The sequence below is a fragment of the Barbatula barbatula genome (assembly GCF_947034865.1).
Source record: "Barbatula barbatula genome assembly, chromosome: 7".
NCBI lineage: Eukaryota > Metazoa > Chordata > Actinopteri > Cypriniformes > Nemacheilidae > Barbatula > Barbatula barbatula.
The window spans coordinates 1,212,228-1,236,765 of NC_136770.1; the positions used below are offsets into that span (position 1 = coordinate 1,212,228).

Sequence of the window (24,538 nt, forward strand, 5' to 3'; positions counted from 1 at the left end):
GAGAGCACCTGTTCTTATGGCAGGAGGACAAACCTGCAGTCACGTGGCTTTGCTCTAATTAAGACAGTCAATCACAAAACTGGAAAATATCCAAGTATACTTTATCATCAGTAAAGTAGCAATGTTACATTAACTTTAATATATTATTTCAACTGGCAATTTAAAGAAATATACATATATTTTAAAACAATGCATCCATACAATGACGTTTTTGATTATTACTCTCAAGGACGACGAGATAAAAGAGGAAAAATAATAAATTAGAAAGGCAGTTAATAATAATAAAGATATATGCGACAAAGAATGCGCCAGGAAAATAAATTAACAATACACAATAAGAAGAAAAGGCAATACACGAGGAATTGCGGTGTTTAATTTCTTTTATAAAATAAAAACCTTTATGCCAAGTCACGATTCGACTGAGCCTGGGTAAATAAAAAAAGAAAATGTAATTTTTATTTATTAATACATTTATTTGTTTTTTTGTTGTCGTTTCAGAACCCCGAACGCCAAACAGCTTCATTATCGAGATAAAACAATATCAACTATCAAAGGGTCTTTGTAAAGATTCTTGTTGGGGAACCAAAATCTTTTTTATAGCATTACTGCGAAATCCTATTTTCAGCATCTTTATTTTTTTAAATGTTGTTTCATGAGATAATCTTGTTGGCACATTAGTTTGAATTGATCTGATTTTCTAACCTTCATAAATTAATTGAATCTGAAGCTCCATAAGATTGTTTCGCGATGTAAATAAAGTTGTCATTATGCAGATTATACATGTTTATCACAAACATGGATAAGCAAGGGCGGCGTTAATAAAGACAGTTTATCAAAGGGCTTCCGTGTCGTCCACGCCATGTGGAGCAGAAAGAAAAGACTGGATGTTCCCTGCCGTGGACAGCAACGATCGGAAACTCGATCTCGAGAGCGCGGAGCTGTAATCACGGGGCCACGCGCATGGAGATTAGAGGATTTTAAAGAGTTTAAAGCCAAGAGAAGGGTCTCATTCACTGAGAATCCCCCTGCAGATCAAAAATCAGACCTGACCTTTCAATAACAGAGACCACTTACGCACATCAGTGAATCTATCCGCACGTCTTGAGACTCACAGATGCAGACAGGCATTGCAATTAGCAGGAGAGAAATCAATGAAATAAAAAACAAATAATAACGAAAACATTGTTACTAATGCACTAATAAGAATGCAAGAGAAATCTGAGCCATTTTAAATAGTAACACTATTTTATAGTATTATTGCCACATACATCTTCATAGATGCAAACACAAACAGAGAATTCAATTCAGTTAATATGGAAATGTTTGACTGTGCATTCATTTGTTTTGAAAATATCAGGATAGGATCAAACACCGTGCAATAAAATAAAGCAACATGGATTTTAACAGTAAATACAAACAATCTGAAAGCTTTAGGATTAAAATAAAGAACCTTTGAAATATAGTATGGCACCCTATTGAGTGTTTCACATTAGACTAGTCATTCTAATCTAATAAAATATTATAGCCAGGAGCATTACACAAGTAACAGTTGTCCTTATGTTGTTCCAATTGTTTACCTCATTTGGATAAAAGCATTTGCTAAATGACTAAATGTTAATTTCTCACTATATTTAAGAATACTAATTTAAAACATAAAATACAAATGGCCCACAATTACACTAAACATTTAGTAGCATAAATAGTCATTACTACCTATTTTTCACAGCAAAAAACCCAATCTCAATACTTAAGAAATCCCTGCATGAAGACAGAAAGAAAGGCACAAGAGTCAACATACAATTACACAGCAGTGCAAATCTAGCATAACTGTGTGTCTAGCTACGGGGCAAAGATCTAACCTCCACCATTACCTAATGTCCCGTCCTTCATGGTTTACTAAAGGAGAAGAAGGCACAGGTGTTTGTGTGTTGGTTCACACAGATTGAGAGTGTCCGTGTGCTGACGGAGAGGCAGGGCAGCACGGGCAGTATGTGCCAGCCAGGTTCTAGAGTACGTGAGTTGCATTGAATGAAGTGTTGGCGCCGAAGTGGCACGGATGGATACAGCGGAGGCCAAACGCAGAGCATCTCACTTCAAGCACACTGAAAACAACTTAATAATTGCATCCCTGAATAAAAACAGACAGCCAAAGGTAAACAAATGCCGGAGCCAAAAACAAATGAATTTAAAAGTTCATTTTTTGGCTACAGAGATGCCGACCGTCTATAAAGCAGCTGTGTGTATTTCACACACAATAAACATACAAATCTTTAATTTTAACAATATGACTCCCAAGGACTACTTTTTGCAAGGTAATCTATTAGAATGAATTCAGATAAATTTATATAGATCATGTAAAACAGTGGCCCAACACCGAATTCAAAAATGTTTGACGTTTAATTGAATAAAGACGTTTTATAGATAAAGAAACTCACCTTGCGAATGGAATGTAAGACAAGCTATACCTGTGAAATAAAAAAACATATTTTTTTCCAATTAATAAGTAAAAATGGAAATCTTATATCTGTAGTAAACCATTTTTAACTAGCTGAAGATAAGAGTTAACCTACTGTTAAATAGCTTAAACATAAATATATAATATATATATTTGCATAAAACTTAAGCAATTTATTAAATAACAGCATTTAAATCATGAAATATAAGGCATATAATATATATTACCATGTAAAAGCCAGAAATTGTAGGATACAGAACAGCAGAGCAAGACCTTTGTTCTTCCACTAAGAATGAGTTAAAGTTTCAGTTACTATAAATGAACATTTTGTTTCACGATACAATATAATTCAAACATCAAAAATGTAAAACAAAAAAAAACACAATAGGAAACCAACTTACCCAAAATGCAGCACAGAGGGTCAGAATCAAGCATGCCTGTTTGAACCCATTAAAAGACCAAATATTCAGTTGAATATCTACAGATTCTGCATTAATAATCACTTTGTTTCTATGATGCGAGTGCGTGTCGTCTCACAATCATGATGGCAGTTGCCAGAGCTCTTGTCTTGTCACACATCCTCTTCACTTGCTTTAATGGACCCATTAAGAACATTGTGCTGGAAAAATATACATTAAATACATTATTATCTGGAATGCAGAATAACGCAGACGCTGCTGCAGCTCATACATGCATCACTGATGTGACACTGATTTTATTCTCTTCGTTGATTCAAATACATTATAGGTGCAATTTATATAGCATTCATTCATCTTTTATGATGAACGTTGTGCATTGAAGACATGAGTTTTGGGGGGCATGACCCTTAAGAAAAAACATGTTAGCACACTATAAAATTAACTATAGTAAACCGTAGTATACTACAACATACTTAAGTAGTGGTTTTACTGTAGCAACATTACTATTGTATTCAGGAGTATTCTGTAGCCTTAACTATGTTATTTTGAAAACCGTATATATAGTATACTTTAATATTTACTGTAGTTAAATGTTATTTATGTTTATCACAATTAAAAATGTTAAAACATTCCTTTAAACCTAAAAACCCTTGGTTGGGAATGAGGGCTCCATTTGATAGCTTACTAATATGTTAAAACCGTATTTGTTTTGTCTTTAACTCAGATGTAATGAGAACATAGTCTAATATAAACAGTGTCACACACCCCGTGTCAAATCAAAAGCAGGGATAAAGTCGCATTACTCGCCTTAAAAGTGTAGCAATGTTACCCAAACTGTAGAAGACTGCAAAAAGCGTCAGTCCATTTCTAGGAACCCAAAGCAGACACGTGCCCTGAATGAACCAAGTATGCAATGAGACGTTTGACTGGTGTTCAGAAAAGACTTAAGATGATCAAATCTTACCAACACTGAACACAGGAGGCCCGCCGCAAAGCACGCGACGAACCCCTTGACGCGCGTGCCCCATCCCAGCGTCGACGCTTCATTCGCTCCCTGAAACACGTTAATCGCGTTTAACGCAAACACACAACGACTTTAATCCAGTTCATACCAACTTAAGTTTTAAACACAGGATATCTCTTCCGGGATGTAAACTGTTTTACGCGTTAACTCTTTACCTGGAGTACGTTCACATCGTCACTGCCGTCTTGTCCACTCAACACTTTCTTTAATTTGTCCATGAATGCCTTAACTGGCGAGGTATTTAAAACACGACATAAAAAGAATATCTGAAGATTAAAGCGAGGTTTCGATGTACAGAGACAGATGTGTTAACTTGTTGTCTTTTTCGATCGAAAGTGTAACAGGTGCATGAGGCAACTTCCGCGTGTAGCCAGGGCAACAGTCCGGTGACGTCATTACGCACGACGTCCAGAAACCAAATTCACCACTCGTCACATTATTTTCCTTTATTTTGTAGATTCTAAGTTTTACATTATTTACGTGCTTTATGAAAGCAATTTTGTTAAATGCACATTTCGTTTTTCATACAGCTTAAGAAAAAGATGACAGTGTAGAAAACTAGAACATTTCTTTTGCTTGATATGGATTTTGTATTACATTCATTAAAATGCATTTTAAGCAGTTTAAGGTCAGATTCAGAATGAAGTTTGGTACGTAAATATCTGAACCCTTATTTAAAGCCCCACATTTAAATTTCTGGGTTCATGCCTGTATGAGGAATCATGCAAGAATCCAACAAAAAATATAGAGGTAGCTAATATAGAGCTGTAAAGTAACAAGCTGTTCCTTTTATATCCATATTGTTGTTTGACTCATGCACCGTTTTTGGAAACGCCTCCGTTGTTTATCCTGTAAAAAAGCTGATGGCCGATGTGGTTTGAATAGATGTTTGAAGAGTTCAGGGCACTATGACCCTGGTGGATGTCCAGTAGAGGGGCTCTGGGATGGCAACATGCTTTCGACATGTGGGACACGTCTGCTTGGTCCACAGCCACTCCTCTATGCACTTTATCAAAAGAAGAGGAAAGTTACATTCATTTTGTATAAAGCTTATAAAAGGATGTTTTCCAAAGCAGCTTCACAGTAAATGGTGCCACAGAGAACAAGCCACAAGAGACAATGACAGGAATTCAACTCCCTGAGCGGGTTAAGCAGAAAACCCTCTTAGGACAACACAAACCAAGTAGGAGTACAATGAGGACCATACAGTACTGATATCTCCTCTTTCATTATTGATTTCCGGAAAAAAACACGAGAGACAATTTACAATCTCCAAGCTACCATTTGTGAAGTCGAAGCTTTACCTCACTGTGGAAACTGTGTGAGCAGTGAAGTTGCCTGATAGCTCCGCCTCCTTTGCGTAGGTCGTCATGGCAAATTAGACACAGGCTATCAGCATCACTCTAGAGAGTGAAGAGCAATATACAAACTAACTAAATGTATCTTACATCACATTATCTGTCAACACCATTTCATTTCCATATGTTCATGTGATGCATGTTCATACTGTACTTTTACAGTAACGGCATGATTGCAAAAAATAATCTCTTCATTCATATTTTTGTCTGAAGAATTTGAATCAAGACAAGAATCTTTACTTGAGAACCTAATTGACTGATTGGGTCATTTTAAGTCTGAGGTCTTTTGGCGAGTTCATGGTAAAGAAATTTGCCAGTAAGGTACAATAAATAATCTTGTTTTCCTTTTGAATTAAGTTTATTTTGTTGCCTCATTGGCAGATATTTTTTCTTCTTTTAATTTTGTAAAACAAGAATTATTGTTAAAATTTTGCTTCTCATATGAAAATATTTTGACGCACTGTATTAAGTTGAGATATGTTAACCTCTAAAACAAGACAAAATACCATATAAGAATTATTTTTGCGGCAATGGACATTTGATTTAATGCGTCAAACATGGTAACATCAAGCTACGATCAAATAAAAAACATCACATCAGATGCCTTGCCAAAAAAACTTAAGGATACATTTCTATCATAAATCCCCAAATGTATTGATAACAGTGTTACATATTTTGGTTTCGCCTGACGTTTTTATAGTTCCTGTACAATCCTGTGGTGCTTATTATAGATATTTCTGTAGCATAGGGAAGTTGGGATAGCACGATGATGGGTGACTACGTCTGGAACTTGGTTTGTGAGGACAGTATTAATAAAAAGAAAAAAACATCAAATGTAAACTTTTGAAGTCTGGAGTAATAATAGGTTACCCAAATGTTTGAAAATATTTTATATTTTGTGTGAGTACTGTCGAGGGTAAGAAAATATGTGATTATCGTATTCCTCACGTTAAACTTTATAAAGAAACGTTTTGTTACATTCCCATTTTTGTTACATGTGTAATCGCTCCCATCTGAGACATTCAAACAGATATTGATAATTTCACACCAACCAGAGACATGACGTTTCGGCTCCTAAATCGAGCTTTTCCGTGGACCTCGGGGAGTGTGCGAATGGCTGGTGGTCTTCTCTCAGACGTGCTGCTTTTGGCCTGCTCTCCCTCTTCATTACCGGGGCGAGAGCACGGCCGGGCTTCACTGCTCTCCAGCTGATGGCATGGGTGTACCGGCCCGGGGGTCATGACGATGGCATGCAGATGACTCAAATGCATCTCATTCAACTGCGCCTGACACATCAAAATTCAACAAATATAACATTTCACTGCAAATGAAGGACATGATTCTATGTGGAGTTCTTTTTTAAATTCAAATTCTATTATCAGTAAAGTAGAAATTTGACAATGAATGCTTTCCTGTTGAGCATGGCGCCAGCAACGCCAAGGTCATGGGTTCGATCCGAGGGGATTGCACATAGTCAGAAACAAATGTATTGTACATGCAATGCAAGTCAGCCAGATGCGTAAATGTTAAATATAAATGAATAAAAAAACCGATATTTGCTATACGGCCATTTCAGGATAAAGTCCTCTTAAGAGTTTTTATATTTACAGGTGTCTGAATAAAACTGCTGTTCACAAATGATCTTATTGTAGTGTTATAGAGTGCAGAAAACTGCCAAAATAATAGTTTGGAGGCAAATGTCTCTCTTCTTCAATGTCTAAATATTATATCACATCATATTTTATGTTTACCTGTGGCATTAAACCATGATATAAAATTAAACCATTATATAAAAATGACTGTGACCATTTTTTTCTGCATAAGTGCTTGAAAAATGAAAACAAAGTTATATATCCATTTAAATCTGTGTGCTGACCGGGCATGGAAGCGAAGCTCTACGGCTGCCCAGCGTGCGGCTCGGAACCGGAACATCCAAACTGTTATTCCTCTCTGTGTCTGGCCCCTCTTCCTCTGTTTCTTCTTCCTCCAGCTCCTCCACATTTTCCTGCCCTTCATATCCTGGCTCTCTTATTGTAAAGATTTCGTCTTCCTCTTTTTCATTCTCCATGTTAAATGACATTAGTTGTCTGTGCACAGTAGAAGCTTTGTAGCCAGGTTGACCTGTTTCTGTTTGGGCCTCGGATGTCAGATTAAACCTCAGTAATGAGATCCTCTGGTTTTCTTATCCCATCTGCTCCCTCCGTGGCTCTAAGCCTTGTAACCGTGCAAGGGTTGGTGCAGGCTACTTTAACCCTGGAGTAATCTGGTTAAGAATGGAGAGAAAGGTAGAGAGGGGCGGAGTCTCTTTGGAAGCATCTAGTTCGAATGAGAAGGTTCGATTTGGCACCTAAAAAAAGGTCCCGGGACCTGAGGAGTGAGGTAAACTATCTGGCACCAAGTATCAACTTAAATGCACTTAGTCTCAGATGTTTCTCTTAGGAAAAATAAAAACACCATCAAGAAATATCACGGATAAGATTTAAGCTTTCATTTGTTCTTCATTTAATCGCTTTAATGTCTTTGAGAAATAACTGAGATATTCATGAGATCTCCTCCGTGGTTTCGCTTTCTTATGGGAAGAAACATCCAAGGAAAAGCTGATGTTTATGTACTTCACAAAGGGAGCGCTCACTATAAGCTCGGAGTACCTTAACATGCAAGCGGAAGCTAAATTTAGACCCCAAACATGCATGTCACACATGACAACAACAGTAGATGAAACTTTAGATGTTATTCAAATAAACAGTGACTCATTGGACTTTTTTTATTACATGAATCTTTGTTATTTTTAAAAGTTATTTAAACTATTAGAACCAGACGTCTTCTAACCAGACGTCATTAACCAAGAGCCAACCTGTCCTCTAGATGGAAGCATTGCACAATTTTTTTTCCAGTTTAGGAACACAAACATATTCACATTTTAGGAAGCGTAATAAAAAACTAAAAAGGTATTTATCTGTGAACATGAAAAAAGTACAAAGATAATTTGTAGTTTTTGTCAAAGTGGTAAAGTTCTTTAAGAATGTACAGTAAAAGTAAACGAGTCTCATATGTATTGATCAGGTCTCTTTTAAGAGTATCCGATTGAGTCCGATAACCAGCTGAGTGAATTCATAACTGTACGCGCTCACAAAATCTGCACAGATGACATTGATGCAGGCACTGTCTGATCCCGGCCTCTGCTGCTTGACCCAGTCCATCAGCGGGTCGCACAAGCTCAGGGTCATGCCTTTCAATGACTGACGCGGATGGGACAGAATATACCCGGCATCCTCGGTTAGATTCAGACCAGCTGCAAAGAAACCGGCTGAAAATACGAACAGGAAAAGCAACAACTGTGATTGATAATATGTGAGAATTAAATCAAAGCCGTAGTTGATTGGTGAAACATCTTTTTTTTTTGACAGACTGACCTGGTCTTCCTTCGTCCTTTCTTTCATCCAGGTAGGAAATGACTCTGTTCGGATTTGTTGTGTTTGCCCACCAGTAGTCAAACTTTGACCAGAGTTTCTCACAAACAGATGCAGCTGAGGCGTCATATGACAAAATGACCTGAAAAGTTTGATTCCAACACTCCCGTAGTGACGGTGTGACCTGAAATGAACAAATTATGCTCATAGCAGCACGCAGTAAAGGGTAAAAGGCTGTTTTTCAACATTTGCATGTCTTGTATTTGAACTTCTCACTTAATGACAATACGAGATCACCTACAGAATTTGGGCACATTTTTGTCTCAAATGTTGTTATGAGAAAGTGAATGAGGTCTTTGTGGTGATGCAGGTTCATGCCATCGAATGCAGAACATGCCATGATGACCACTTCCTTGCTATGCTGGTCCAACCAGTCAGCCACTTCTGTGAGCACTTCCTTATAATAACACAGCAGAACACAGACGAAACGTCGGTACTTTTGACTGGAATGAGAAATTTAAAATTCTTTATAATTGTTTTAGATCAACCCTACCTTCACTGTCACCAGAGAGTAGATCCCGTGAGCGAAGTAGAAAACCTTATCAGGGTCTTTTGTTTTATGAGCTATCCTGAGATCAAGGAACCGTATGCCTGAATCCAGCTGGTTACAAATACTGTCCTCCTGAAAAAAAAAACATTTTACTTAAAAAGCACATAGAAAAGTTTTAGATGCATACTTTTACAACCGCAGTCCTCTAAAATGTTAGATGCATACTTTTACAACCGCAGTCATTGTTCACGGTCACACAAATGTTTGTTTAACTATAGCGGTAAGGACATGATCCCATAGACACAGATATTCTGATGATTTTAATGGTTAAATGGGAATTGTATTGGTTTTAATGGAAACTATAATGGTCTCTTTGGGTCTCCACCAGTACTGACGGATGGGAACCAACACAGTATAACAAATCCCACTGGGAAAAGACCCCAAAGTAGATCCAAATCTGGCCTATTGAAGACCTCCTCACACTGTATTCATACGTTTTAGTTTATGATCTACTAAACCTGCACAAACATATATATGTCTTACCTGGGATGTTGCCCATTTCATTATACATGGTCGGACAACACAGGGTAATAATGTATCCAACACCCGCAGTACTTTCGGCTCAGACTGAAGCACAGAAGACTTCTGGTCCAAGCAGTAGGTCATGGTGTCATGACTTCCTGAAGAACACGAAACAACATTGTTAATGGATTACTGCATTAATCTTATTCAATTATGTTCATGTAATTATACTATAATATGCAAACTATGATATACTTGCATTACTGTATACTCAACATTTCTGTACTAAACAATAGAATGGATTCAATATGAAAATATATGCAATCAAAAAGTTTGTAATCCACGTGGTCAAGGTTGATACAAATTGTGATACACTTTTAGTAATGCCGCTACATTGTAGACAGTGTTATTAGTATTTGTATCACAGTATTTGTATACACATATTTGTTGACTATGTCATTCATTTTTTTAAACTGCAAACAACATTTTTTTTCAATAACATGAAAATGTCGACTTTAAGTATCGCGAGATTTGTTCACGAAAGCTTTGAAAATTCACTTTTATAGCGTGGGGGCGACATACCGGGTATAGCGAGATTCCACAGCGGAATGTCCCAGAGACCCTCGGGAAGCTCCGACATCCAGTCCGAACATAATCGGTCCTCATTCTCCATTTACTCCGTATTGAAAACATTCACAATAACCAAGAGTCTTTAACACTGACTTTGTTTCCGCGTTGTGATGGAAGGACAAAGCGAAACGCCCACTTGAAGCAACAGTTGTGTTCTTTTGTGCATCTCTTATGAATCATTATATTTGGAGTGTAAAAATGTACAATGTTTTATTATGCTGGGGCCACAACAAAAAAAAACAAATCCTTAATTGAATCATTCTGCTCCTATATGTGATGTGACGAAGACACAGACCTGACTGTGAACACAGGAAATCTCGCAAATTCTCACGAGACTTCAGAATGAGTTTTTATTATTTATTATTGCACTGTAAGCTTTGTTTATTATATATGTGTTCAATATAAACACACGTGTACATATAACCTTTTATGTCTCATCGTTGAGAAATTGCTCAAGCAGCAAGCATTTAAGCATTAGATACAATTTTATTGCAACTCAAATATTGTGGCATTTCACAGTAATATTTGTACAGTTTTGTATAAGAATAGCTGTTATTGTATAAGAATAATGCAAACAACGATTGCAGTCTAGTAACGTGTGCTAAATAATATCAGAATTATTTTCATTTAATGAACTTTTGTCAGCACTGTTGAGCCGAATGACATCCTGAATGAAGCTGTTCACCCCAACATAATCTCCAGCAAAGATGTTGATGCTTTCTCTATCAGAGCCCCGATGTTGCTCCTTTACCCAGTCAAGCAACAGAGGGTAAGCAGACATGGTCTTCTCTTTTAAAGACTTCAAAAGGTACAGGAGCATGTCATTTCCGTCAAAAGTCAGGTTAAGACCCGCTACAAAAAATCCATCTACAGGCCAAACACAGACATTATGAGTAAAAACTTTTTTTTCAAATATAACCAATTTCTGTATTTAACTCACCTGGTCTGCCCTTTTGTTTTTGGTTATTGAGGTATGAAATGACTTTTTGGGGGTCTGAGTCATCAGCCCACCAGTACTGGATTGGAGGCCACAGGAATGGATCGTCATTGATGCCACTTTTGTCATAAGAGAGGACAACCTGATAACCTTTTTCCCAGCAGTCCTTGAGGGAGGGCTTCACAAAGAGAAAACCAAAAAGACATTATAGTTTACTAGTAGTGAAGTTGTTTGTATAATGGCTGATCTGAGGACACATACTGTACCATTTGAGTCTTGGGGCAGAGTTGGGTTTTAAAGTGCTCTTTAAGAAAGCCGGTCAGGTCACTGTGTTGACTGTCTGACATTTCTTTAAAATGTGAGAAAGCAAGTATCACCACCTCTTTTGTGTGCTGTCTTAACCATGTCACCAATTCAGTCATCCCCCCCTACAGTGAATTTAAAATACGGGGTCATATTAGTTTGTGCAAATATACTTGATCCTGTTTTGCTGAATTAAAGTCTAAGAGTATTAGAGTAAAAGGACAAGGGAAAGATATGTGTTATACCTACCTCGACTGTCATTGTTGTGTACAGTCCATGGTAGAAGAATAAATCACTGGATTCGGGCTTCCCAGCGACCCTCAGATCAAAGTATCGCACACCAGCCTCAAGTTGCTCAGATATTGTCTTTTCCTAAACAATCGTTTTAAAACATAAGCACCAGACTTACATGCAACCGACTTTAAGACAAACTAACATGTACTTCACCTGAACAGTGCCCCATTTTTTCACAATAGGCCTTAAGAAAGCGCTAAACATTTTGTCCAAGGACTTCAATTTTTTTGGTTCCAACACTGAAGAATTCACATCTAAGCTATATGCCATGGCATTGTGACTCCCTGAAACAAAAAAAACAATGTGTGCAAAAGTGAGGTAAGAGTTTTGATACGTGATGGTTTTAAGCTCAATGGAACTGGATTGATGGCTGTTTAAGGACAATACTCACCTGGAACAGCGAGTTGGCTCAAAGGGATTTCTGTCAATTTCTCATTCAGGTTAGACATCCAGTCTGCGAAACTCGCCATTGCATCCGTCATTCTATTCTTGCTTAATTTTTGAACAATACAGTGACACAATAAAAAACATTAACATGATATTTTTATTATTAACAAAACTATTAACAGTGAATTCGTCGGGGCAGACCATACTACTTACCGTGTTTGTGTCTTGTTGTCTTTATGTTTCAAAATAACCGTTTATGGTTTTATATGCAGTTTTAGGTGACACCCTTCAGATAGATCATCATAAATCACTGAGCCATATTTAATGGGCCCCTCCTAAGATCTCTTTCAGTTCCTCATAGATTGTTTAGGCTTGTGAATAGAAACATTTCAGTGCAACGTGAGGTCCTTCACCTCAACCTTCTGAAATAGACAAGTGTTCGATGGTGGCTACATGGGACACAAATTAGTAGTAAAAGAAAGTACACTGGACGTACAGTGTGTGATATCAAACTTGGCTAGCCTGAAAAGAAAAACACATTCTACTTTTTTCAAGCAAGGGGTTATTTGAAACCCTCTTTTGTTTTATTTCAGTTCAAACGGAAAGTATTTCTTTGTTTAACGCCCATGGTTCTTGCCAGCATAGCTGATTTACTTACAACTTGTTTTTAAGCAATATGCTGAAAACAGCTGAAATATTAGTTCAAGAGAGTTACTTGAGAATAAAGTGACAAAGAACATGTAAATCCTCCCTCAGAGCAGAAGGCACGCACCATTATAGTTCATTTTTATTTTACACTTGGAAATATGTCCCAAAGCTGAATGTCTATGTGCTGCCGTAGTATAAATATAACATTAAGTTTGAACCAAGAGTGCTGTTTATTTCATTGGTTATGTGTTGAGATGCATTACAAAACATCATTATAAAACAAAATATCTTCACTTAGAGGTGTATGTTTTGATTATTGAAGTGCTTCCATCTGTGAAAGCATCAATATGGTCAAACCTCACAAAATATTATACAAAAAAATGTCCATTTAGTGTTTTTCTGACATTCTCAGGTTATATATTGAAGATTCACCCAAAAATAGATTCCACCCCAAAACATCTTTAAAGTCAAGAACACAGATACAGTATGTTTTATAGTCAACATGGAAATATCTTCATTTGGAGGTGTATGCTTTTATTATTTAAGTGCTACCACCTGTGAAAACAACAATACGATTAAAAATGTATACATTTTATTAAAGATTCAATCAAGTTTTTCTTAGGTTATATTTAAGATTCACATTTCACACAAAATATCCTGTTTTACTTAGTAATACGTTACGTGTTGATTTTAACAGGACATTAAAAATGGAAAACAGTAATTATAGTAAGCACCATTATCATTTTCTAGCACCATCATTCATAAGCCTGGCATTATAACAGTGTCTGATCAGCTCACTTCAATATCTCTGTTTAGCAGCAACACGTTGAGATCATTAATAAACATTGCATCTGTGGAATTCTGATCTCTATCAAATTCCTCCCTGGCAATCATTTCTTAATACTTTAGTTCACAGAGTGTGGTTCATGTAAACAGGATTAGAAATGTGTACAGTTGATTCACATTTGTACATCACATCTAAAAAGTGGATTTGTAAATAATTCCCTTTGAAAACTGCTGATAAACGCCTCTTTTAAATCAGTTTAAGGCAAATATCTTCCAATGTCTAAAACTGCTAAATGATGATCTTAAGTGTGAATTATAGAAAATAATCAATGTTGTTATTGCAAAAATTGTCATGGTTTATTAAACATCACGGTTTTCTTGATTTTCATCCAGTAAACGAGAATGATGGAATGCCCTTCACTCCCAAACCAGTAACCTGTGGGTGAGAATAAAGGATATTATGTGTCAGAGATGATGTCACCTTATGTGTTATGTCCCATTAAATATGATGCCACCTTAAATATGCAGCCAGCCTCAGGCTGTTTGGCCAGTGAATCTTCATCCATGCCTTTATACGCTGTGGTGACGTACAGATCGGTGTAATCCTTCCCACCGAAACAGCATGAGGTGGTTTTCTCCACTGGCAGCTTCACTGTCTGCAGTCGGGTGCCTGAAAGAAGTCCATTAACTAGAAGTGTTGGCCGAAATTCATTCAGATAAACACTGCAGTTTAAAGCTTTTATTCCAAGAAATGGTCTCCAAATGTAATTTTTGCATGGTTTATTTTCCTCTAGTAACACATTTACACATGGCAAAGGCTTTGACAAGCTCACACACCTGTTTGTGGGTCAATGCGCACAACTCTTCCTCCATTGTAGCAGGCGACCCACAGTTTGCCCTCGGTGTCTATGTCTGGTATACCTTCATCCGGCTCTACCTTGTAAACCACTCTGCGGTTAGCTTAAACACACACCCATACTGTAAATACACAGATTTTACCACAAAGATTCAGTTCAATACAAAAACAGACTCACACAGGCCTCCGGTCAGGATGTCGTAGTCAAAGGCCTCCACCATGTACGCCAGGCTGTCGATGTAGTAAAAGATGCGGTGATCCAGTGACCAGTCCAAACCGTTGGAGAGGTCCACCTGGTCGAAATGATGAACGACAGAGCGGTCAGGATGAAGCGTGTACAGAGAGCCCTGTTTACTCTCCACCACTGCGGGACTCAGTTCTATTCCCATGGTACCTGGACACGACGAGGGAAACGTGACTTTAATAAAACACTGCCATACATCGATACTGTATAAGCATTGTGACCCAAACATGGATAAAATGTTGTATACGTTTCGTATTTCTTATAACCCTAAACTAGAGAAAGTAAACTATGACAATAAAAATAGGGTCATAAAATATGAAATTCTGTTTTATATACCCGCAAAGAACCTTCCAGCGGGATCGACTTTTCCATCATTGAAGCGAGTGTTGGGCTTTTCCTTGTCCAGCTGAACGGCTGTTGTTATGGAGCGCTTGACCCAGTCAACAAACGCAAAGCGAGTTCCCTCCGCAATGACGTAACCACCTGCCTTCCGCAGAACCACAGATCCTACAGGTTTCTCTGCGAAAATATAAACACACAAGGCCATTTACACAGGAGCGTTTATCTCATAAAACACTGACAAACATTCTGATGTCTCACCTGTAGTAATGCTCTCTACGCGACCGGTGAGATCGCTCCACCGGCTGACCCTATGACCCGTAATATCAACGTACACCAAACACGAGTCCTTTTCCTCCCAGACGGGACTCTCGCCAATTTCATTCTTTTCTTTGATCACACACTCCACTTTTATGGACGACATGACCTGAGGAACAGAGTTTAGGTTCATGTGATTTTACTGGGCCCTGAAATGACCTGGGCTTCCGTACAAAGTTCAAGTCCAAAGGTTTTTCAGCAGGGGTCTGAAAATACACTAAAAATAAGGTGCATGTATTTTGTAATGAAAAATACATTAGAATAAAACGAAAAGTAGATAACTCTCAGGTCTCCAACCCTGCTGAAAACAAATAAATACAAAAACAAATAACATTATGATATTCCTTTTTGTAGTGTGTTTTGGGTTTTTTATTAGCAGATTCGCCTAATTGACACACAACTATCACCATCTGGTGTGAAAGTGTGTAATGCTTATAATGTTTCATTAAGTGCGACAAAACATCCGTATTTAATTTATTAATTATCATCTCCAACGGGTCTCGACCATTAAAATCGAAAAAATAATTAAAACGCATAATAACAACATCATGTGGGACTGCGCAAACCCACCGGAGCGTACAACATCAAAATATCGCGAGAAGTTGTGGTTTTGAGTAGTTCTCGCGATGCTTTGCGTGCGTCTCTTATGGGAAACAGGTTTCAATCACGAAGATTAATCGACTCTAAAATGTTGATTTTACAACGACGTTGATTTGCACAACACGTTTGAAGTTTAAAATAAAAAACGCGACGAATTACACAACTACATATGTGTGTGTTTATCAAACTTCGTGTTGACTGATATGTGACCGCACAAAAGTCCGTAAAAACATCACAGCAATGATTGAACACAAACGAAGACCTTCGCGTCGCCATACCTTTGACCTTTCTGTGTGATCGCTGTCCTTACAAACTCTCAAACTTCGCGTCCTCTGAAAGTCTGTGCTCACATGTGACGTCAACACAGGAGCGCGTGCACGCGCACACAGCCAAATGAGCATTAGTTCATATATGAGGAGTTTGAACCCAGAATCACTCAGTGTAAACAAACATGCACATAGAGACACGATTCAGTATTCATGCAGTTTCATTAAAATAACAGGGATTTAGTAAAGCAGTAAGTCCCAAGAAGTAAATTATATAAAAGATCTAAAGAGTAACACAGCGCAGAAATAAACCTGCTGCTTTTCATTTTAAATTAGTTATTAATAACATTCCATATACCTTGAAAAGTCTCATAAAATCACAGAAATGAACATGTAATAATGCTGATAAAACATTATTCAAGGTGCATTAATACTGGTGTGATGTGACAGGTTAATAACAAAAGCTTTAAACACAGCTCAACCAATCAAAATCAAGGACAGAATAGGTTTAATTATACATGTTTATATTCACAACAGTAAGGGCATTGGTATTTAATGTTAACAGTGCAGAGGATGATGGGAAGTGCTTCTTGCTGACATAAAGATTTTCTCTCTGTGCGCACACCCTTTCTAACGAACTCCATCCGTCTGTGTCAGCTCTTTTGTTTTCGTCTTAGTCACGTGAAGCCGTGCGGGATGCTTCGGGTGCACATGGGTTCAGTGTTTTTAAGTTCCGTGGATCAGGGTGGAAGTGGACGGGCTCACTTTTTGGTAGCGGTGGCTTTAGCCCGGTTTAGACGTTCCACCAAAATGACATCAGTTGTGGCCGAACAGCGTGACAGGACGGTAATGATCTCGGATTCGTTACGTCTCTCGATAGCAGCTTCTGTGGCACTCTCCAGATCCCTGGGTGAGAGAGATTGACACGCAAGAGTGACCTCCAACCTATATTCACATCTACAAATTGCACCGCACTGATAGCACTATGAGGTGCAAAGAAATGAGTTTTTTTCACATTACTTTTCTTAACCAGATGGTTTAAAAGTCTATTTTAGATGATGTCCTTTCCCCTCAGATTCCCACAGGTGTTCTAGAGCAACCATGTGTCGTATCATTCTTCACAATAAATGCCACTTTAATTGATTTGTTATTGACGTGACTATATTTTTGGGAAGTACACCAAACTCTTACCCCACAGCGAGGTTTGCTTTGACCTTCTGCTCTGGTGTGACTCTAGAAACATATTTTCTGGCTTCATGTTTGCTATGGTGTTTAATGCACATCTCCACAAATGGCTGAAATCACAAAACAGAAGAATGAATTTTATTTTGTGATAAAGAACAACAGAACAATTCTACGACAGACATAGTCATCAGTTACCAAATATCCGATAGGAGACTTCTTGCTTTTGGCAAATTTCTCCAGCTCCTCCCAGTCCCCCTTCTCAGCCAGAGCCTTGAGCTTCAGCCACCAGAACCTGATGAAAAAGAAAATGTATAACACATGATCGTATCTAAACATACAACCGTTGGCTTAAAAATGAAATGGCACAGGTAGAGCTGTTAACCTTTTATCAGATACTCTGAAGTCCTTGTAGAGCTGCTCAGCATGTTTGTGTAGCCCCACAGACAGCAGGGCCGTGATGGTGTCGTGAAGAGAAAATCCCACCAGCGGCTCGCCCTTCTCTTCCTCCAGCTTCCTTTGGAACCTCAGGAGACGCATTTCTTCCTCTGTGGCCTTCGCAGCGAATTCATTCTTGGCTTTGTAGAACTCGTCCACGGCACTTTGCAGGAGAGAAACACGAGCGTCCAGTCTCTGTGAACACACAAAGGTGGGACGCTGAGATCCTACTGCCAAGGCCCTTGCTTGAAATCTCAATGAGACCAGAAGTGGATGACAGGCCCAAGGATGGGAATGGTGTCAACATGAGACTACAAAGGAATAAGAATCAAAAGCAAGCGCTAACCGGCTCTTTATAGCTGGCCTTTACATAGTAGTTGCCGAGTTCTTGGTGATCATCATCTTGATTGAAGAGATCCTTCAGTGTGTCCAGCTCCTGATGTTTACAGAACTGAAACAAAGAGAGATTGGACTGATCCTCCGCTGGTTTATTAGGTTACTTGACTTCAGAGTCGTGTGTGTACCTGTCTGTAGAGGCTCAGAGCCACGGGCTGATTTCTTAACATCATAAAGAAGTCTCCTCTGTTTAGTTCGTTCTTCAGATACATGACCACTGTGTACACTACCATACAGGAACAACAGTAACAATCACACGATTATAGTGTGTATTAGAAAACATGTGTTTCTAATGCCTATGGCTATAAGGAGATGAAATGTTGAATGTATGCTTAGGTAAGATGTTGGATCAGTTTAGAAAAAAACAATAAACTCAGTTCATTTTGTTGCAATGCCTTTTGGGATTGCATTATTTGTGTTTTTATAATTGATGTGGCTCATGATATGCCTCCTTTACCAAGGAGTAATATTACATAATTTGGTGTGGTTGGGGGGCCGTCTACGTGTTGACTAGGTGGGCAGCTTGCTAGTTTTCAGAACATATAGTATGTTTGTGTGTACCGAGATCTGTGTCTCCACTTTCAATGGCTTTGCTCAAAGCCAGAGGACTCTTCTTCATTTTTAACAACAGTGGGACCTGCTCGCCAGAGCGCGGCTCATACTCCAACAACTAGAGAGACAGAGAAAGAGACTGATAACGTTAATACCAACCATTCAAGAGAAACACAAATCTATAATTCAGTGCGACTTGATTAGAATCATCATGTGGTCTTGTGCACCTTAATGGCCAGCTCAGTGCGTCCGCTCTCGTATGCTTTAGTGGCGATTTCAGAGTACGAGATTCCAGAAGCGTCAGCAAGCCTCATGTTCACAGTTCTTGCTATGACCTCATCTGACTCCTCCCTCTGCTGGACCTACACAAACAGGCAAGATTATATGTGGACATTAGGGATGTAACGATTCACCGTGAGCGGATTAGAAAATGTGACGATTCAAGCCAGTTGAGATGTTATTTGAATCGCAATACATGTTTTGAACAGCAGGGGCCACTGTGTTTACTGCAAACTTGGAAAACGGGGATATGCTTATATTTATTAAATGTAAACAAAAATCCTAGAAAAGAGTCTTAGTGTGTTTATTTTAAAGATACATTTATTTATTTGGATCTTGTTTTGAAATTGCAGTTTAGTTTTGATGTAAAATATATTATTTTACAAAGAAATGTGCAGCTTTTGAGAAATAATAAAAGGGCAGTTGTTCATTTCGAATTTGTCTCAATTCATTTTGTAAAAATAAATGGCATTGCATCGGGAGTGAACTGTTACATCCCAAGTTATCTTAATGCATCTTAATGCAAATAATAATTCTTTCTAATTTACACACGCACGTTAATTTTACATTGAGATTACTGTTTATCACATGCTAATGAAAGTAAACTTTTAACCCAAATTTGAAAAATATTGCAGTACAGTAAAACACACAAACACACCTTGTAGCAGGCCCAGTGTTTGAGTACCCGACTCACTCCTTGATATTCTGGAGTCTTTAAATAGCGGCAAACCTCAATGGCTAAGGGATACAGTTTACGATGCACCAGTCTGAGGGAAAGAAAAAAAAACTGCTTTGGTTAAATGTTACAAAACAAACACCTCTCTGTACATCTCTGCACCTTCTTACCTGTCAATCAGTACTTGTATGGTCATCTGTTTGAACTGAGTATGAGTGAGCGGCATGCCGACGGTGTAATCTCGCACTGCGTTCAACACCCGCAGGTCCCGACACATGCTGACGAAAAGCTCAGGAGGAAAATTGCTCAGGAAACACTTTCCGAACGAAGCGGCCTGGTGAGAGAGAGAGAGAGAATGAAGACATGAAGCTGTGTTTGCTGCCAGCTCTTCTGTATGCGCGATGTAACGTGTGTCTTACCCTCAGGAGAGATTTCTGTGTCTCGGGTTCGTACTCGTGACCGGCTGCCTCCACGCACTGCTTCACTGCCTCGGCCAGCAGATTCTGTTCTTTAATCTCTCTCAGATACTCATCTGCCTTCTGACTCTCTTTCTGTACAAACCACCAAAAACATTTTCATTAGATATATTATGCTTGTGAGGTGGTCTGGAGCATCATGTGTGTCTTACCTCGTATTCTTTATGTGCCTCCAGGAGTAATGCTCCAGGAGCCATTGAAGCTATTTTAAAGATCTCCTCACAGGCACCTGCAGAGGATTATGGGAAAAAATCATTCTCGGGCTGGTTTACCATTCTGTACTGATTTCTCTAGAAGTTCTACTAACCCGGGACCTCCTGCAGAAGCTCATGGTGTGTTTCATTGATGATCCTGACCCCGTCCATCTCCGGCACTAAGACAGAGTCGCTTTCCAGGAGGTACCGAATCGTCTCTTTACACTCGCCTACCACTACTAGAAGCCTGTCCAACATGATCACAACCGACGACTGCTGACTCTTGGGTCGACGACACCTGGAGGAAAAATATGTCTCGATAAAAAATTCAAAAAAATAAATCATCTTGTACAATAATGAGAACGTAAAACGGCTTCATACCAGGCCATCTGTTTTGGGGGAGTTCTGATGTTGGTGTCCACCTCGCTGACTTTCTCCTGTAAATTACATGGAACACCTGACGCTACAGAATAATGCTTTGTTGTGCCAGAGTGTTAAAGTAACAATGTAGTTAATCAATACATTTTAGAAAAGATAAGTAAAGTAAAAAAGTAAGTAAAATCACAATCTAAGTGGCGCGACCTGGACGGCAAGCTAACGCTGCAGGGCCATCTCGAAGAAAGATACTGTTATAGCAGGTTTCTCTCACCTTTAGGTCTGACGTGCCCATCCACACATGACCCGAGTCTGTGAGGAGAGCCAGATATTTATAACTGAATGAAACACACATGTGCAGTACGCAGGATGCTTGTGGAGAAAGACCTGGAGGAGTCTGACACACACAAAACATAATACATTCATTTGCAAGTGCTCATTCGCTTGTCTATAAGTCTAAAGTCTATTTATGTGACTGTCGTAATGTTGTGTGTTTGAATGGTCAGTACCACAGACGTGCAGGATGTATTATCAAGGATGAAGAGATGAGACCCATTAGCAACCAGCACTTTACTTTGCCTGTCCTGAGTCAGGACCGCCCAGCATGTAGGTGCCCCGTCTAGACCTGTAGTCAAATCACAAAAATAAAACATTTAGGCTGGGACAACCGGATAAACTTACAGTGAAATCTTTCAGACCTAACCCATGTGGGTTGACATGAAAGCACAAAGCATGGCTATTTTACCTGGAACTTCAGGTAACCTCCTCAGTTTTATGTCATCGATGTTTGTGGCCAGAGTGAACCGCAAAGCACCAGTTAATATAGCGACTCCAGTCCCATAAGGCGAATGGAAAATCTTGGTCTCCAGCACCTGACTCTGAGAAACTTCCTTTGAGAGCATGAAATGGTCTTTAGGTCAGTGTTCAAACACTAATGTTTAATTTTTGAACAACTAGACACCAAATCAAATAAAAAAAGAAAAAAGCCTCCCAAACCCACCCATTGGTCAGGCAAACAAAAATGATGTGTGAAATTATACATTTGTTTAAACAAACACACTTGTAAAGTACTGTAGCAAAGATGTATTCTTTTCAAACCGTGTTCTCACATTGCCCATGCTGAAGTGTCTCTTAAAGTCTCCCAACAGATCATAGACAAGAACAGTGCCATCCTCCTGAACGCACAGAAGATCATCAGACACCGTCCATCCTAACTGCTTCACCACTCCACTCTTCCACTAAAAGCAACAGAGAGATAGAAGTCAGTCAACAGCATAAATGCTCCGTGATGGCACCAGCATTGCCGTTTACAGAAACCGGCACTGTGAAGCATTCTTCGTTCTTCGTGTGTGCTCTTACTGGAAAACTGGCCATAGGTACTCCGGAGGACGAGTAGATCTCTAACTGTGGCCTGGTACTGGGTGAGCGCCGTTGGAACCCCTTTAAGAGAGCTGAGAGAGAAAGATAGCTGTCCTTTGATTTAAACACTCCAAAGCAAACCTCTACAACATTCCGCTGGTCTGATCTACTCCAAACTCACCGATGGGACCCCCATACGGAGCTGCTGCGATCAGACATTCTCTCAAAGCGTCTTTTAATTTCCAGCTCATGTCATACAACTCGACCTTTCTGTTTCAGAAATAAGGAAAAAGAGGAAGGTGTTGAAACACATTACAATCTGACATTGACTACTGCACAAAATAATATATACAATTAGAAAACATCTTTAAAAATATGCACAGGTAATGATTTCTTCTGACAAACCTGATCATTTACAATGTTTTACACATAGTTTTCCTGTGGTATATGTATTAGGGTCATAGTTAGCACAAATATAAACATGGCAACGTCTCATTACCTACGTTCATATCATTATAACTTGATATAAAACAAATGTGTAACCTAAACGCATTCAGAAACTGATTGCAAAAATGTTTCCTCGTTTAACTTAGACACCAGATCAAATGTCATCATGGTAAATGTCCACAAGGAAACGCATATGCATTCATGCTGCTTTACTGAAACTCATGACAGCAGTCACATGACTCAAACACATTCATACAGAACATGTTCCGGCAAACAGTTTGACTTTGTGGTTTTTTTGCAGGTTGATGTTGTCATAAATATACATTTTGCACACTTCGTAAACATAATTGCCGAAGATGTTATTTACCTGTAAAACGCATCTCCCAGAGGGTTCCAGTTCGCCGTGACAAACGCCATTTCCTCTTATCTTAATGAAATGGCGGAAAGTAATTAAATATATGAAATCCCTCGTTTAACGCTGCATCGTTATTATGTGTAATGTTTATTGTTTTGTTTATTTCAGTCTCCCTTCCCCATCGCTTCCTATAGTCTTCTTCAGCCTCAATGATGGTGTTGCTTAGAGAGCAGCGCCTGTGCTGCGCCCTCTAGTGTTTTGGTGGCGACGCAACAACCCTACAGTGACCAAGTAGAATATAAGCAGAATAAAAACGTTATTATTTTAGATAGTTAGCGATTTTAGATTTAGAAAAATTACAGACTCCTTTAGTGATTTATTTCCCCCACCCCAAAAAAGGAAAAAACGACATTACTAATTACATTTTGTACAAACATCAGCTTCTTTCTGTACATTAGTGCGCGTAGTTTTAATCGGTTGCGTTCAGACACTATTTACAGCAGAAACTATGTAAACAAAAGCATGTTGATTAGGATCAGGCTGCAATAAAACAACTTATGCGAGCAAAGAAACGCGTAAAGAGCCGACACTGCTGCGTTCTAGAGTCCTCGGATTTGGGATATTTCCCACCTCAACCCGGAAAGTATTTCTGGACCACGTGGTTTTCTAAGGTAACTTTGACTTCTGTTTTAACAGCTGACGGTGAATTTTAAACCTAGTAGTTGCTGTTACGCCTCTTCAGTCTCACTTTGAGGAATAAATCTCCAACAAAATCTCTGCCAAAACACCGCGAGGACTGTTGTTACACGGCGGTTTTAAGCCGCTGGGTTGTTACATGACATCTGTTCCTTTTCTCATCGCTCGCTGGTGTTGAAGGACTAATCCGATTCATTATAATAAAATCAGAGTAATGTATAATTATTTCATTGCTGTTGCATCACCGAGTTTGTATGATGGTAACCAGTTATTGCAAATATGTCAATCTGAATGGCATTTTATATAAGTTTTGAGCTCTCATCATTCACCTGGAGAAAGCTTTTTCTTTAGAATTTATTTGCGGTTGGCAAACCAATTTAAGGCGCATTACCGCCACCAGCTGGACTGGATGGTGTATGACGGATTTGCAGTTTCACGGTTTAGCTAATTTGAATTAAAATATCAGCCTCTTTATAAAAACTTAAAAGAGTATAATGCTGGTGTGCAAAACAAGACAAAAAATGCACTGTTATATAGTTTGAGACATTTCAGGGCAATTTAAAAAAAAGGCCAAAATTCAATTAAATCTGGGACTAGCTCATATTTTGATATATGAAATATGTGTATAATCTTAATCCAGTTTCTTTTGGGAACTTTATTATACTGCCATTAATCCTAGTACCTGTTTTCCCTCAAATACCTGATAAAGAAATGTCATGGTTAACCTCCTTTAATGATTGAATGAGATTCAGTCTTTTCTTTTTGTA

General features: G+C 38.7%; 6 protein-coding genes across 8 annotated transcripts; all 6 read right to left on the reverse strand.

Annotated features, from left to right (window-relative positions):
• Positions 1–1,222: 1,222 nt before the first annotated feature.
• sft2d2b (SFT2 domain containing 2b) lies at positions 1,223–4,292 on the reverse strand. Its single transcript, XM_079460849.1, has 8 exons — positions 4,054–4,292; positions 3,839–3,928; positions 3,682–3,767; positions 2,993–3,074; positions 2,857–2,892; positions 2,683–2,741; positions 2,436–2,465; positions 1,223–2,128 (listed from the first exon to the last, which is right to left on the reverse strand). Exons 1-8 carry the CDS (start codon positions 4,114–4,116, stop codon positions 2,089–2,091), a joined length of 486 nt encoding a protein of 161 aa, XP_079316975.1. The 5' UTR covers positions 4,117–4,292; the 3' UTR covers positions 1,223–2,088.
• A 33-nt stretch (positions 4,293–4,325) lies between these two features.
• LOC306896664 (uncharacterized protein) lies at positions 4,326–7,479 on the reverse strand. Its single transcript, XM_079460852.1, has 4 exons — positions 7,133–7,479; positions 6,309–6,542; positions 5,203–5,301; positions 4,326–4,904 (listed from the first exon to the last, which is right to left on the reverse strand). Exons 1-4 carry the CDS (start codon positions 7,334–7,336, stop codon positions 4,797–4,799), a joined length of 645 nt encoding a protein of 214 aa, XP_079316978.1. The 5' UTR covers positions 7,337–7,479; the 3' UTR covers positions 4,326–4,796.
• Positions 7,358–10,677, reverse strand: LOC306896663 (PI-PLC X domain-containing protein 1). The gene is made up of 6 exons (XM_079460851.1): positions 10,321–10,677; positions 9,760–9,896; positions 9,220–9,348; positions 8,968–9,123; positions 8,670–8,850; positions 7,358–8,563 (listed from the first exon to the last, which is right to left on the reverse strand). Exons 1-6 carry the CDS (start codon positions 10,409–10,411, stop codon positions 8,316–8,318), a joined length of 942 nt encoding a protein of 313 aa, XP_079316977.1. The 5' UTR covers positions 10,412–10,677; the 3' UTR covers positions 7,358–8,315.
• LOC306896662 (PI-PLC X domain-containing protein 1-like) lies at positions 10,666–12,561 on the reverse strand. Its single transcript, XM_079460850.1, has 7 exons — positions 12,503–12,561; positions 12,294–12,394; positions 12,056–12,186; positions 11,858–11,980; positions 11,572–11,733; positions 11,309–11,483; positions 10,666–11,235 (listed from the first exon to the last, which is right to left on the reverse strand). Exons 2-7 carry the CDS (start codon positions 12,382–12,384, stop codon positions 10,970–10,972), a joined length of 948 nt encoding a protein of 315 aa, XP_079316976.1. The 5' UTR covers positions 12,385–12,394; positions 12,503–12,561; the 3' UTR covers positions 10,666–10,969.
• A 590-nt stretch (positions 12,562–13,151) lies between these two features.
• rgn (regucalcin) lies at positions 13,152–16,459 on the reverse strand. Its single transcript, XM_079460310.1, has 7 exons — positions 16,359–16,459; positions 15,424–15,589; positions 15,160–15,342; positions 14,758–14,973; positions 14,561–14,683; positions 14,239–14,393; positions 13,152–14,159 (listed from the first exon to the last, which is right to left on the reverse strand). Exons 2-7 carry the CDS (start codon positions 15,584–15,586, stop codon positions 14,109–14,111), a joined length of 891 nt encoding a protein of 296 aa, XP_079316436.1. The 5' UTR covers positions 15,587–15,589; positions 16,359–16,459; the 3' UTR covers positions 13,152–14,108.
• Positions 16,459–24,123, reverse strand: vps16 (VPS16 core subunit of CORVET and HOPS complexes). 3 transcript variants are annotated; one of them, XM_079460306.1, is made up of 23 exons: positions 23,706–24,101; positions 23,498–23,581; positions 23,088–23,353; positions 22,455–22,543; positions 22,274–22,365; positions 22,024–22,152; positions 21,660–21,804; positions 21,424–21,539; positions 21,189–21,311; positions 20,921–20,976; positions 20,653–20,837; positions 20,498–20,574; positions 20,289–20,420; positions 20,040–20,203; positions 19,852–19,960; positions 19,142–19,276; positions 18,924–19,032; positions 18,491–18,588; positions 18,313–18,417; positions 17,914–18,161; positions 17,727–17,823; positions 17,538–17,641; positions 16,459–17,252 (listed from the first exon to the last, which is right to left on the reverse strand). In XM_079460306.1, exons 3-23 carry the CDS (start codon positions 23,135–23,137, stop codon positions 17,108–17,110), a joined length of 2,508 nt encoding a protein of 835 aa, XP_079316432.1. In that variant the 5' UTR covers positions 23,138–23,353; positions 23,498–23,581; positions 23,706–24,101; the 3' UTR covers positions 16,459–17,107. The 3 variants fall into 3 exon arrangements, with proteins under 3 accessions (XP_079316432.1, XP_079316433.1, XP_079316434.1); XM_079460307.1 differs by lacking the exon at positions 23,498–23,581 and having other exon boundaries at positions 24,101–24,123; XM_079460308.1 differs by lacking the exon at positions 23,498–23,581 and having other exon boundaries at positions 16,476–17,252; positions 23,088–23,147; positions 24,101–24,122.
• Positions 24,124–24,538: the final 415 nt, after the last annotated feature.

What these genes read in the sequence shown, in the direction of transcription:
- LOC306896662 (XM_079460850.1), bottom strand. Translation starts at nt 12,384, where the DNA reads ATGACGGATGCAATGGCGAGTTTCGCAGACTGGATGTCTAACCTGAAT. An exon ending in AAAAATGGGGCACTGTTCAG is followed by an intron (nt 11,981 to 12,055) that starts GTGAAGTACATG and finishes ACGATTGTTTAG; the next exon opens with GAAAAGACAATATCTGAGCA. An exon ending in ACACAACAATGACAGTCGAG is followed by an intron (nt 11,734 to 11,857) that starts GTAGGTATAACA and finishes AATTCACTGTAG; the next exon opens with GGGGGGATGACTGAATTGGT.
- sft2d2b (XM_079460849.1), bottom strand. Translation starts at nt 4,116, where the DNA reads ATGGACAAATTAAAGAAAGTGTTGAGTGGACAAGACGGCAGTGACGAT. An exon ending in ACGATGTGAACGTACTCCAG is followed by an intron (nt 3,929 to 4,053) that starts GTAAAGAGTTAA and finishes AACGTGTTTCAG; the next exon opens with GGAGCGAATGAAGCGTCGAC. An exon ending in TCTTACATTCCATTCGCAAG is followed by an intron (nt 2,129 to 2,435) that starts GTGAGTTTCTTT and finishes GTTTTTATTCAG; the next exon opens with GGATGCAATTATTAAGTTGT.
- rgn (XM_079460310.1), bottom strand. Translation starts at nt 15,586, where the DNA reads ATGTCGTCCATAAAAGTGGAGTGTGTGATCAAAGAAAAGAATGAAATT. An exon ending in CGTAGAGAGCATTACTACAG is followed by an intron (nt 15,343 to 15,423) that starts GTGAGACATCAG and finishes ATATTTTCGCAG; the next exon opens with AGAAACCTGTAGGATCTGTG. An exon ending in CGCTGGAAGGTTCTTTGCGG is followed by an intron (nt 14,974 to 15,159) that starts GTATATAAAACA and finishes CGTCGTGTCCAG; the next exon opens with GTACCATGGGAATAGAACTG.
- LOC306896663 (XM_079460851.1), bottom strand. Translation starts at nt 10,411, where the DNA reads ATGGAGAATGAGGACCGATTATGTTCGGACTGGATGTCGGAGCTTCCC. An exon ending in GTGGAATCTCGCTATACCCG is followed by an intron (nt 9,897 to 10,320) that starts GTATGTCGCCCC and finishes CGTGTTCTTCAG; the next exon opens with GAAGTCATGACACCATGACC. An exon ending in ACTCTCTGGTGACAGTGAAG is followed by an intron (nt 9,124 to 9,219) that starts GTAGGGTTGATC and finishes TGTTATTATAAG; the next exon opens with GAAGTGCTCACAGAAGTGGC.
- vps16 (XM_079460307.1), bottom strand. Translation starts at nt 23,137, where the DNA reads ATGGCGTTTGTCACGGCGAACTGGAACCCTCTGGGAGATGCGTTTTAC. An exon ending in TACCTATGGCCAGTTTTCCA is followed by an intron (nt 22,153 to 22,273) that starts GTAAGAGCACAC and finishes TGTTGCTTTTAG; the next exon opens with TGGAAGAGTGGAGTGGTGAA. An exon ending in GACACTTCAGCATGGGCAAT is followed by an intron (nt 21,805 to 22,023) that starts GTGAGAACACGG and finishes ATGCTCTCAAAG; the next exon opens with GAAGTTTCTCAGAGTCAGGT.
- LOC306896664 (XM_079460852.1), bottom strand. Translation starts at nt 7,336, where the DNA reads ATGTCATTTAACATGGAGAATGAAAAAGAGGAAGACGAAATCTTTACA. An exon ending in GAGCTTCGCTTCCATGCCCG is followed by an intron (nt 6,543 to 7,132) that starts GTCAGCACACAG and finishes TTGATGTGTCAG; the next exon opens with GCGCAGTTGAATGAGATGCA. An exon ending in CACACAGTTTCCACAGTGAG is followed by an intron (nt 4,905 to 5,202) that starts GTAAAGCTTCGA and finishes CTTTTGATAAAG; the next exon opens with TGCATAGAGGAGTGGCTGTG.